The 12,649-nt window shown below is 35.9% G+C and overlaps 1 protein-coding gene across 1 annotated transcript; it reads left to right on the forward strand.

Moving 5' to 3' along the window:
* Positions 1–136: 136 nt before the first annotated feature.
* Positions 137–7,723, forward strand: dnase2 (deoxyribonuclease II, lysosomal). The gene is made up of 7 exons (XM_067396866.1): positions 137–360; positions 592–699; positions 1,610–1,769; positions 2,340–2,430; positions 2,535–2,699; positions 4,696–4,908; positions 6,238–7,723. Exons 2-7 carry the CDS (start codon positions 608–610, stop codon positions 6,633–6,635), a joined length of 1,119 nt encoding a protein of 372 aa, XP_067252967.1. The 5' UTR covers positions 137–360; positions 592–607; the 3' UTR covers positions 6,636–7,723.
* Positions 7,724–12,649: the final 4,926 nt, after the last annotated feature.

Genomic DNA, 12,649 nt, shown 5'->3' on the forward strand with positions numbered 1-12,649 from the left:
TTCTTCCTGACGGCGCAGAGAAAAGTAACAGTTGCAACGTGACAACTCTTCCTGTTTCAGCAGTGCTGTGAATGACAAAAACACGAATAATGACACTGAGAAACAGTAATAGACACTGAATTGAAAATGGTTCAAATATGAAAATAATTATTTCCCGAACAAAAAAGAAAATAACATGGTCGCCAATCTCCGCCCATTTGGGTCACGCTAAATGCGATTCCACCCTTTTAAAATTCTACGTCTACAAAACTAATGAACCTGCTACATGTGACAACATGAGGATTTGAAAGTTTCGCTGTCGGATGGACTGCTATGATCCACTTACATTTCTTTTTCAGCAGAACGTCTTCCCTCTTTAAGGTAAAGATAAGGTTTATGTCAATACTTCAATTGGAGTTCAGTCATACAGTTTGTTATTAAACCATAAGAAAATATAACGCGTACATTAAAGTTAAAAACTGACTGGAATAAACCATTATAACTGTTAATATGCAGACTGTTTGTAACAGTGCAAAAGTGGCGTTGAGAAGGTTGGTTATTGTTTTTGTACATTTACCCTGACAGACAAATGAAAGTGTTGTACTGTTTCAGGTTTTTCATTTGCATCATGTTGCTTCATGTTCTGCTCCTCCTTCATGCATCAGGAGGAGCTTCTTCCTCCATCTCTTGTTATGATGATCAGGGAAAACCTGTTGACTGGTTTGTATATATTTAAATGGCTTAGAAACCCATAACATGCATCATCTTGAATCACAGTTGTAGTCTACTGGCACAATTTATCTTTGTCCATTGTAGTGGATATATCTTTTATTCATTCTTTTTCATAATACACATGCCACAGTTTTAAGTCCTAGTACTGCGTATCTTAAAGAGGAAATCCTAGGCTTTTATGTGACATCAAATGTTGATAGTTGACATGGCATGTCAAGCAGTGTTCTGTTTAGCCTGTTCAAAAGGGCATTTATAATGTTACAAAAAATCTGACTGCAGACGGCATTCTACTAAGTATAAGTAACTTTGCAGCATTTAAACTAACTCTCAAGAGTATTAGTAGACTGTAGATAGACTGTTAGGTTTGGGTTCGATTTAATATAATAAGCTGACATGGAGTTTTAAAGTTACATATAGTTAGTAGAATGTCTAAAGTGGACCTTTAAAATAAAGTTTTACCATAAATTCTGTCCTTTGAATTTTCTCTTAATCAAAGAATCCTGAAAAAGCTATGGTGATTTTGATCAAATAAATGAGAGACTTCAAAAAACATTTTTAAAAATATCACCAGTCCAAAACTTTTGAATGTAAGTGTACTTCATCCAAAACTACTTAAAATGCCTTAATACATTCAATTATTGTCTAATTATTATGTAGGCAGTTTCACTGGCCTCGTATTAATTAAACAACATATTCACTACCTAACTATTTAAGTTAACAAAAATGGTTAATTAATGTAATAATATTTATATTAATAAAATAAAACTATATTTTTTATAGAAAGTTAATTTATAAGCAGAGAGAGGTTTTTTTATTTACATATATACATAAATCTATTTTATGTAAAATGTCATCATCAATGTGATTGGGTCAAATTTTCCTCTTTCTCTCTTTGCAGGTTTTACTTGTACAAACTCCCACATCAGCATCATGAGCCTGTGCAGGAGGGGCTGAAGTATCTTTTCATGGATGGAGAGAGTGAGGGATGGATAGATGGGAAGACGTTAGTTAATGACAGTCAAAGTGCTGTTGGTCGAACAGTTGGGCCTTTATATGAGGTACAGATCACCCTACAATTATGCATTTATAATAGCACAACATGACTTTATCATAAAATTTAAATTTGCTAAATTTAAAAAAAAAAAAAAAAAAAAAAAAAAAAAAATGAAATGTCCAGTGTTTTGCTTAAACCAACTTGTTCTGCTTTCCAGAACATACTTTTTCATTATCAGTAATTTTCTGGCTGATTTTAGAGAAGCTTACTCAGCTTATCAGATTCTGTAGTCTGCACATTTTGCCTGTTTTGCAGAAGCATTAAAACACTGCATTGGCATTAACATTCCAAGGTTTAATTATAAATGTATTTAAAATCGATTTCTATTTAGTTATACCATCATTAAAAACATTTTAAAGTGGCATACATGTTGTTTAATCTCATATGTACACACGTGCAAACAAACATGCGCAAGAAACTCAAACGTGTATTTATGGCTTTATGTGCACATAACTGTTTCATAATAAGAGGAAGTCATGCTTTAGATCACATGGTCCTCACAAGGGGTTTTTATTCAGTATCTAATAAGGTCATGTTTATTATGAAGAAGATTTGAGCTTTAACTTTCTTTCAGGGTGGTGATGTTGGATACGTCTTGTATAATGACCAGCCACCACAACAGAAGCATTTTGAAGATGCAAGCAGTACTTGTGGCCACACCAAAGGTGCAGTTTTACTGCAGTTAACTGCTTAAAAAGCTATTAATGTCACACAAACACACATTTATGTTGTAGATCATGTTGATATATACTCTATTTCTTTGTTCCAGGAGTTGTTGTCTTTGATAAGCAGCAGGGCTTCTGGTTGGTCCACAGCACACCTCATTTCCCCCCTCCTAAATCAGAGGGCACGTTTTCATATCCCAGTTCTGGCATAAATAATGGACAGAACTTCATCTGTGTCACATATCCTTTTGACCGCTTTCAGACCATAGGTACGTCTCCAATGCATTTAAAGAGGGCTTATTATGTTTGTTCTTTTACATTTTCAGCTTTTTTAGTTTGTGATTTTGCTGTTTGAGCATTAAAAAGGTCTGGAAAGTTACAAAGTCATTTCAAAGGGTGTCATTCTCTATATCAGTGCACACTGTTTCTGAACTCCCTGAAATGCCTCCATTGTAGTCCTGAGTTTTCTTTCGGGAATGAACACGTCGCAATATTCCTCGTTTAAATAATTCCCTCTCAAGGCATATAGAAAAAAAGAGCAATCAGAGCACAATGTGCTTTTCGGAAGGAGGGGCTTCTTAGAGACAGGTACTAAACAGAGTGTTACTGACAGACTGGGAAGAGAGGTGCTGCAACAATGTCAAATATGTGAAAAATAATTTGTTATTTGAACATTCAAGCATGAAAACCTATTGTAGTGACCCCCAAAAATGCAAAAGGGCATAATATGGCCTCTTTATCAAAATTGTAATGGTTTAAAATAGACTATTTATGCACTTTTTGCACATATTTTGAACAGATAACAACATATTTTGCATATTACATATTAAGTATTTGAGTCTAAACACACATTAAAGGGATAGTCCACCCAAAAAATAAACTCAACCTCATGTTATTCCAAACCAATATGACTTTATTTCTTCTGTGGAACATGTAATGAAAGTCATTAGGAACTGAAACTGGTTACCAGCATTCTTCATTTAATTTATTTTTTGTGGGTGGGGGACTTTAATGCCACAGTATATGACTGCAAGTATGAATGAGGTGTGTTAAAATTCGCAAGAATAGTATGATCTTTATGCATTTTTTTAAATGTTCATGTGCTTGTTTTATAGTGAGTCTGATGTTAGAAACGCTGCTTGAAATTCTTCTCAACTAACCTTTTCATGTGCAATTTCTGAAGACAAAACATTTATGGGATGCAGTTGCCATAGTGACTATTAGAGTAATCCTCCTGACACAGTAACCATAGTGACAACACCTCTCACTGTGTTGCTCTTTAGGTCCATTCAGTCTTGTTTTTGTAGATCACAGTATTATCACTTTCTAATAATAGTAATAAAGCAATAAGCCAGTGTTTCCCAACCCTGTTCCTGGAGGCATATCAACAGTACACATTTACACAACTATTCCTAACCAAACACACCACATTCAGTGCATTAGCTTGTTATTGCACACTCCAAGGCTTGACATGGATGGGTCAGATAAGGGAGAGATCCAAAATGTGTGGTGTAGATGTGCCGCAGGAACAAGGTTGAGAAAATAATCCAGTCAAGGTTGTACATTTTGGACATATGTGGCCTCAAGTGGCTTATTTCCTCCATAAATCAGGGAACAATATGGCAATAGAGACCAGCCCACAGTTAGACAGATGAACTATATTGGCAGTAATATCAAAGTCCTTTTAAGACAAGTCATTTCACTCGGCGGCCATCTTTGAAACGCCTCTCGGGCATCATGCAATCTCTTTGAATGGGGAAACATCAAATTCTCCAAAACTGTTCGCCAACCTTACGATTAAATTTCATATTTGAAATCTAACAACAACCGGGTCATAAATTTAGTTTCTAAACGCTCGAATCAAGACAAAAAAAACTGTATTTTTCAGGCTGGATCAAGCTAATGCGCATGCGCAGACCTAAATGCGCGTCTCTTCGGAGGCGCGCGTCTGACTGTTTCTATAGAAACCGGTGATTCTATTCGGCCGCTGAAGTGACGCGATGACTTTACCAGTCGGCGATTGGCTCTTATTTAGAAGGCGGGACTTATTCCGCCATATTGCGCGTTACACCTTCTCCCATTCAAAACAATACGAGTGACACGTCTTGTGTTATTTTTCTAGTCTTTGGTAATATACACATGTATAATTTTTTTTACATACATTTTTAAATTGATTTTATTATCCTATGTGGTTTGTCTCTCTTGTGGTAATGTAAAATATTTTCTTATTATGTATTTTATTTCCCTGTAATAAATGTTCCCTAGGTGAGCAGTTAAAAATCAATCAGCCTCACATATATGACTGCAACATCCCTGGTTCTCTGGCCGCTGCTGTTCCTGCTATGGCTCAGCTCTGTAAACACACACTGGGCAGATGGGACAACACTTCCTCCTCCCCATCCAATCGCAGTACATCACTCCTCTCACTGGCTGGAACGGAGTTCATTAGCTTCGCAAAAGGTGCATCATTTGCCAATGGTAAGACTCGTTTTTAATACTGATCTAATGGTGTAAGTGACATTTAATGCCAGCCAGTCAAATGTGTGTCGATCAAGAGTTCAACATTTAGCTCTGTTTGTTAAACAAATTTGTTCTGGTTATGTTGAGGATGTTCTTGCATTAAGTTGCAGTTTTAAAAAAAATAGTTATTATATGCAAATATGTACTAGATTGACATCCTTGACTGTTGTGATGCAAATTGCTGATTTACAGAATTTTGTTCCGTAAAAATGAGTTAAAATAAGTTCAACTTATACACATTGCTTTGAGTAAACCGCGCTGATAAAATATGGCAGTGACTTACTTTGAAAGTTATCGCTTGTAAATTAAAGGCACAATATGTAAGATTTTTGGATTAAAATATCCAAAAACCACTAGAACAATGTTAAATATTTTGTTGACTTGTTTACTTGCATTATCCCAAATGTTTCCAAGAATTTTCAAATCCAGAAAAATAAGCAATTTTAACCAGGACACGGACCTTGTTCATACGTTGCCTATCAATGACATAACACCCGCGTTACCATCAGTTTCCGGTTTTATTTTGTAGAAACCATGGAAACACCAAAGACACTTTAATATATCATGTGTTTTATTAGACAGGTGAACAGCTTTCTGGATACATTCATCGACAGAAAACTAATCAACTCAACGCAATCTTATTGTTTAAATCTCATTTTCTTGATTTATCACGAGTACCATGTTTTAACATGCCTAATGCCGATCTAGCTTCCTGCAGTGTGCAGTGTGTCGTGTGAACTTCCAGTACAGCATTAACTACTTTCAACACACAAATGTATTTAATATGCTGACACAGCGCTGCGTTACCACACATACTCATGACTGGAAGAAGCGGAAGTGCTCATCTGCTGCACAATAAATGTTCCTCTGCTCTCGAGCCGTGTTGTGTCACTCTTGTCTGTGGCCTTGTTCCACTCCGCTTTCAGCCACACCCTGCTTCATAATACAGTAATGTTAATAAATCTGTAATACATTAGCTCATCCATGAATATTTCTATCAGAGCCCCCATCAGATTCTTTTCCCATGGCTATAGACAACACCTTTCGCATTTTATTCTGCAAAATCAAACCTTCATCAAGCTACGCCTTTGTTTTCAATAAGTGATCTCTAGTGGCAAAATATTACGTATTGTTCCTTTTAACAAATAATTACAAAGAAATGGCAAGTAACAGAAGTAGAAAGGCTGAAAGAGTAAAACAAACTCCAGCAATCTTTTTCTACAGTGTATGCATATTCTAAAAAATAAGAAGTAATCGTTGCCTTTTCATTGTTTCATTCATAACCAGACCTGTATCACTCTTGGGTGGCGCCTACGCTGCAGTCCGACCTGCTGGTTCAGTTCTGGCGTCGCTCCACTGGCCTCCTGCCCTCTGACTGCTCTCCAAGCTGGAAAGTTCTCAACATAGATCTCATTTCCCCAAGCCAGAGCATCACGTTCAAGGCTACAGAGGATCACTCGAAGTGGGCGGTCAGTACCGGCAGCAGCCGCACTAGAAGTGGGACATCGGGCGGCTGGGTCTGCGTAGGAGACATCAACCGTGACGAGGCGGAGGAAAAGAGAGGTGGGGGTACAGTGTGCCGCCAAGATGCTGTGGTATGGAAGGCCTATCGCTCGGCTGCCTTGCAGTGCGAGGCCTGTAGTGGAGAAGTCCAGACGTGCGAAAAAGCCGCACGGTATCGCTAATGCAGCTGGGCGCAGCAGAACGAACATCAAAATCAGGGTAATGCAGAACGACTGCAGGTGTAGGTGTGAAAGAGGTATGAGGTTTTTCAATTGCATGTAGCAATATGCAGGGTAATTAATTTAAATGCAAAAGGACTGTAAATTTGTTATGATTAAATCCTTAAATGTATGTCTCAGAACTTTAGCTAAATCAGCTACAAATTTTATTTTAATACGGTACAATTTTATGTGTTTTTAAACTGTGTATATATAAATATTTGCTTGGGCTATGATCAAATCTATTTTTTTTTAAATACATAAGAAGAAACATAGGGTATTAGATGGTCAAGTGTTTCATTTCTTCAGCATTAAAACTAAAATGCAAAAATAATTTCAAACTTCTGTTGTTACAACAAACTAACTCTCACCATTGGTTGAGGCAATGGGACAATTTTCTGTTTGATGTCTTTAGTGGCACAGAATTCTACACATCACCTCGAGAATCCAGAAGTGCTTTATGAGAATTTTGTTGCTGTATTATATTGAAGAAAATAAAAGCACAATATGAGACTTCAACTACATTTTCACTGCTTTAGTTTTTCACAATTATAATAAAATATTTTGTATAACTAAGGGTGGTCAGAGTACCCCGTAGTGAGCCCAAAAAGAGGCCTGAATTAATAAAGAAAACCAATTATACCTTTTAACTGTTTTAGAAAGAAGTCTCTTATGTTGCATTTATTTAATCAAAAATACAGTAAAAACAGTAATATTGTGAAATATTATTACAATTTAAAATAACTCTTTTCTATTTGAATATATTTTAAAATGTAATTTATTTTTGTGATGTCAAAGCTGAATTTTCAGCATCATTATTCCAGTCTTCAGTGTCACATGATTCTTATTGTGAATGTGGAAAACATTTGTGCTGCTTAATATTTTTGTGGAAATGGTGATATTTTTATTCAGCTTATAAAGTTCAGAATTTATTTGAAATAGAAATCTTATAATTAAAACATTATAAATGATTTTACTGTCCTTCTATATTACAATTTAATGAATACTTGCGGAAATAAAAGAATAAAAAAAAACTTTTGAAGGTTAGTGTGTTTGTCTGTAGTATTATTAAGGTTTCAATTGTGTTGTTAGGATTTTCAAAGATTACCATTCTGCCCTAAAAAGTGATCAAGCAGACCAAACCTTAAGTCGTAGAGACTTGAAACTTTTGAGGGATGGTAGTACTCACCCCTGTCTATAACGTCACAAACCCCAATCGGCCTGACGGTGGCGCTACAGCGATCAAAAGTACGAAGTTGGGAATAACTCCACATTCACGACGGGATACCAAAACATTTTTATCTCAAGTTTTTTTTTATCTCTGATTTAGATGGTTACAGGATTGCTAAGTAAAACAAAAACCTTTTATGCATGTGCTTAAAGACCTTAAAGCGATTGAACCCTGTTAATTACTGCTTGCAGCTATATTTTTATTAATAATAATAATAATATACAATTTCATTGTCCCTTTTTTTTTATTATTATTATTATTATTATATTAAATATATATTTTATAACTGCAGAAGATGGAGCAGGAGACTCATAAAACGATAATTTCTCTGACTGCAAACACAGCTCTTTCTCTAATGATAAATCTAACAGGTCATGTAAAGGTTCATGTAAAGAAAATTAAAACAGATGTGTTAAAAACAACACAACTTGTGTTATATCTTAACACACCTGTGTGTCTAGTTAAGGACAACACATTTTGTGTTACTTTTAACTCAACCATGTGTTATTCCTGCTCATTTTCTACACACTAATGTGTTATATTTACACAATTTGTGTCAATTACGTACACAAAATGTGTCATAAAAAATAACACAAAAATGTGTTATTAATTAACATCTTTTTCAAGTGTGACATATTTTATAGTCAGTTTATAAAAGTGACTTTTATAGAGACTGCTCTCACAATTTGTGCTTGTGAGAGCAGTCTCTGTAAAATTATTTTTAACAGTCCTTATCCAGTGTTGCTGAAACGACATACAACATCTAGTTCTAATTGGTTTTCACATGTAAATGTAATGACATTTTGAATTCATTAATCAGGTCTGAAAGCTGTCAGTTGTATCAAAATTAAAGTTTATTACAAGAATAGGAGGTATGTAGTGCATAAACGTGTCAGAATACAGATCTGACGGTACAGGACTGAAGCTGCAACATGCTTTTCACTGCGCAACACACTGGAACAACATTCACACAAGAGCACCTGATAATAAGGCACTTAACAAACAAACAAACAAACAAACAAAAAAGGCTATGATTGGAAATGAATACTAGCTTACGACTTACTCGTTGGATACTTCCCACCATTTTGTTGAAAGAGCAATTAGATTCAGTTGCCATTTTTCCAAAATAAGCTCTCAAACAGGAAAATGCTACATTGCTGTCATCATCACATTGTATGTTTAATTTAGCAGACACTTATTGTCTTGTAAAATTAAAAACTCTATACTAGAGTGCAGCAGTAGTAAGTGTAGTATGGTAGTATGCTATTCCGAACATAACCAAAGTCTGAAAATTAATGGAGACCCCTCTTCCTTACTGCGAGCTTTCGCATGCCTCCGTTCCCACAGAGACGTCAACGGCATACGAGTCAGAGAGCGCAAGGTTCATCAGGGTACAAACAACAGTGTTGGTTTTTTTTCTATTCTTGATGATCATAGCGTTATGCATTTTTCAGTACAAAAATAATGTTGCAGGCACAGCTTTGTTGCATTTTTTTAAAGGAATCGATTTGGTTTCATAGTACAGCCAGAACTGGAGACCTGCAATTCAACACACTATTGGCTCTGTCCCAAAACCTAGTGAGCTGCCTACATAGACAGCACTTTAAGGCATTACAGGTGCTCCCCACGCAAAACTTGTTTTAAATTGTGCACTCTAAAAAATGCTGGGTTGTTTCAACCCAAATTTGAGTCAAACTGACCCAAATTTGAGTTGAAACAACCCAGCATTTTTTAGTGTAGGCTGCATGATTATGCCACCTTCTAAGTGTACGTTTACACAAAAACCATGTACTAAAAATGGAATGGCATTTTTCCTTTTGCATTTTTTTTGCAGACAGACGAAGCCGTTGTCAAAATCATCCCCGTTCACACGGATCGCGAAAACAACTACACTCTAAAAAATGCTGGGTTAAATATGGACAAACCCAGGGATTGGGTTGTTTTCACCCAGCCATTTTTTTTCAACCAATTTTGTATTTATTTTTTAGCCAGCAATATAATAATATAGTAAAAGGCATGTTTTTGCTCACCCCCAAATAGGGGCAAATTTGAGGGGTATTTTAAGCTGAAACTTGACCAGACCAGAGACTTATATTACATCTTGTGAAAGAGGGCATAATAGGTGCACTTTAACTCAACCTGCTGGGTTTGTCCATATTTAACCCAGATTGGGTTGTTTGTAACCCAGCATTTTTTTTAGAGTGTAATGCTGTATTCTGCTGCTAGGCCAGTAGTTGGCGATGTCACTTTGTAAAGAAACACTTTGTGGCTATAGGGCCCTATCATGCACCCGGTGCAATGTGGCACCAGGCGCAACGCAAGTGTTTTTTGCTAGTTTCAGCCCGATGCAGTTATCATTTTCACGTCCTGCGCCATGTTGTTTAAATGGCAAACACATTTGCGCCCATTTGTGCGCCCATGGGCGTGCTGGTCTGAAAACGAGGTGTGTTCAGGTGCGTTGTTGGCATGTTTTGATCCAACTGAAAACGACAGCACCATTGACCAATTGAAACCTGGTCTAAAGTCAATGGCGCAATATTTGTTTTGTTATTCAAAGAGCGCTTTAGTAATATGCGCCTATATACGGGCGCACGATGCGCGTACACTCTGCTTATTACAAACACAGGGATGCACAGCAGCATACAAACATGCCAAATATTAAAAATAAAAGGATTACAATGTAACAGATTATTGTGTGCATAATGATAAAAATTCTTTGGAGGAATCCAGCTTTTCTGTTGATGGTCTGCTCGCGCGCTTTAACCTCAGTTTTTACGCTTGCAAATTCCACCATGGTAATAGCGAATCCGCCATAGCGTGAGTGCAACTGGCTTTTAAAGGGAATGGGGGATGAGACTCTGATTGGTTTATTGCACTTTACGCCCAAAACACACCCATGACTCATTAAGAGACTAGCGACAACACTTTTAGACCATGCACCGGGCGCGCCGACCATTTTTCTCGTCGTTAAACTAGCTAAAGTGGATTCAGACATGCCCTAAGTGTACATGCGCCGTGCGCTCTAGACCATGCGCTTACATTGTTAAAATAGGGCCCACAGACTACATGTAATACACATGCACATGACGTCACTGTTTTCACAAATTTGTGTTTTTATAGTTTACACGGAGATGATAATGGTATAATTTTAAATAATTTTCACTTTGAAACCCATTTTTTAAAACGCGTGTGTTTTTAGGCCCCCAAAACGCTTATGTAAATGAATGGCCAAATCGCATAAAAGGTTTTACGTTTTTAGTTGAAAATGTTGTGGTGTAAACTGCCCATAATGTACAATCTGAGAATGTGGAAGCGATTACAAAAATTTTTCGCTCAATACTGAAAAATAGTTAAATACAATTAAAATGGACTATTTTACCCAATATTTTTGTGCTACTGTAATTACACTAATGTTCAAATGTTGGGGATCAATAAGAGTTCTTAATGTTTTTGAAAGAAGTCTCTTATGCTCACAAAGGCTGAATTTATTTGCAAAAATACAGTAAAAACAGTGATAATTTTAAATTTTATTACAATTTAAAATTTCAATTGTAATATACAGTATTTTAAAGCATAATTTGTTCCTGTGATGACTCCAGTCTTCAGTGTCACATGATACTTCAGAAATCATTCTAATATGATGATTTGTTCCTCAAGAGACATTTCTTCTTCTTATTATTATTATTATTATTAATGTTAATTATTAATATTAATGTTGAAAACCGTTGTTCTGCTTCATATTTTTGTGGAAAACAAGCTTCTTTTATTGAAGGATTCTTTAATGAATAGAAATTTCAAATGAACTGCATGTATTTGAAATGGAAATCTTTTGTTACAATGTTAAAGTTTTTACTGTCACTTTTTTAATCAGTTTAACGTGTCCTTGTTGAATAAAAGTAACTTTTTTAGAAAAAATCTTACTGACCCCAGACTTTTGAACAGTAATGTATTATTATTATTATTGCTAGATTATTGTGCTGTTTACTTAGGAACAAGCTATTACCAAACTGTATTGCAATCAATTGTTAAGTCTCCCATGCTCATTGCTGCCAATGTAGACTGTTGCAAATCGGTCATTACGAGGATTCGTTTCAGTTAGTATGCTGCCTTAGATAGTTTTACACAAAATTTTGACTAGGTTTTGGAACAGAGCCTCAATATTACCATAATTATAATTAATTCTGTTTAAATATTTAAAGAGAAAGCGCACAGTAAGCATATCAGTTTGCATACTTGGTGAGGACATTCAAGAGCGGCAGTGTTTTTTGCGACTCATCCTTAGGTAGGTGGGTGTTTTTCAGTAGCTTTTTGCCCACACAGAACAGCTCAGTGTTTGAAATGTTTAGTCAGGTTTAAGTACCTTCTGTAAGTGTTTGTTTTATTATGTTGGGATCTTTTAGCTGCTCTCTCAGTTTGATGTTCATTAATAATGGGGTTTCTTGACTAATATACTGTAACCAATGGGCTTTAGAGGTAGACGAGGGGGAGAACTGAAAATGCTGGCATCAGCAAAAGGTACATGATTCTGTCTTGAAATTCATTATGGATTTATGAAATGCAAAAATAGTGCAATGTTTAGCAATAACTACTATCTTAGAGCCATTTCAACCAAGCTTTCACTCGAATTACTTCTAAAAGGACTTGAGAAAACTATTTTTGAGTCATTTCTACACAGTTACGTCACAGAGCTCTGAATGAAATATTTTGTGTCTTTTCTTTTGAAAGTACTGGGACATGAATATCCTGT

The sequence above is a fragment of the Chanodichthys erythropterus genome, chromosome 2, assembly GCF_024489055.1.
Source record: "Chanodichthys erythropterus isolate Z2021 chromosome 2, ASM2448905v1, whole genome shotgun sequence".
NCBI lineage: Eukaryota > Metazoa > Chordata > Actinopteri > Cypriniformes > Xenocyprididae > Chanodichthys > Chanodichthys erythropterus.

Bases quoted from the DNA above. Each gene is read 5' to 3' on its own strand.
- dnase2 (XM_067396866.1), top strand. From the start codon at position 608: ATGTTGCTTCATGTTCTGCTCCTCCTTCATGCATCAGGAGGAGCTTCT. The intron at 700-1,609 runs GTTTGTATATAT...CTCTCTTTGCAG, and splicing joins CAGGGAAAACCTGTTGACTG to GTTTTACTTGTACAAACTCC. The intron at 2,700-4,695 runs GTACGTCTCCAA...AATGTTCCCTAG, and splicing joins TGACCGCTTTCAGACCATAG to GTGAGCAGTTAAAAATCAAT.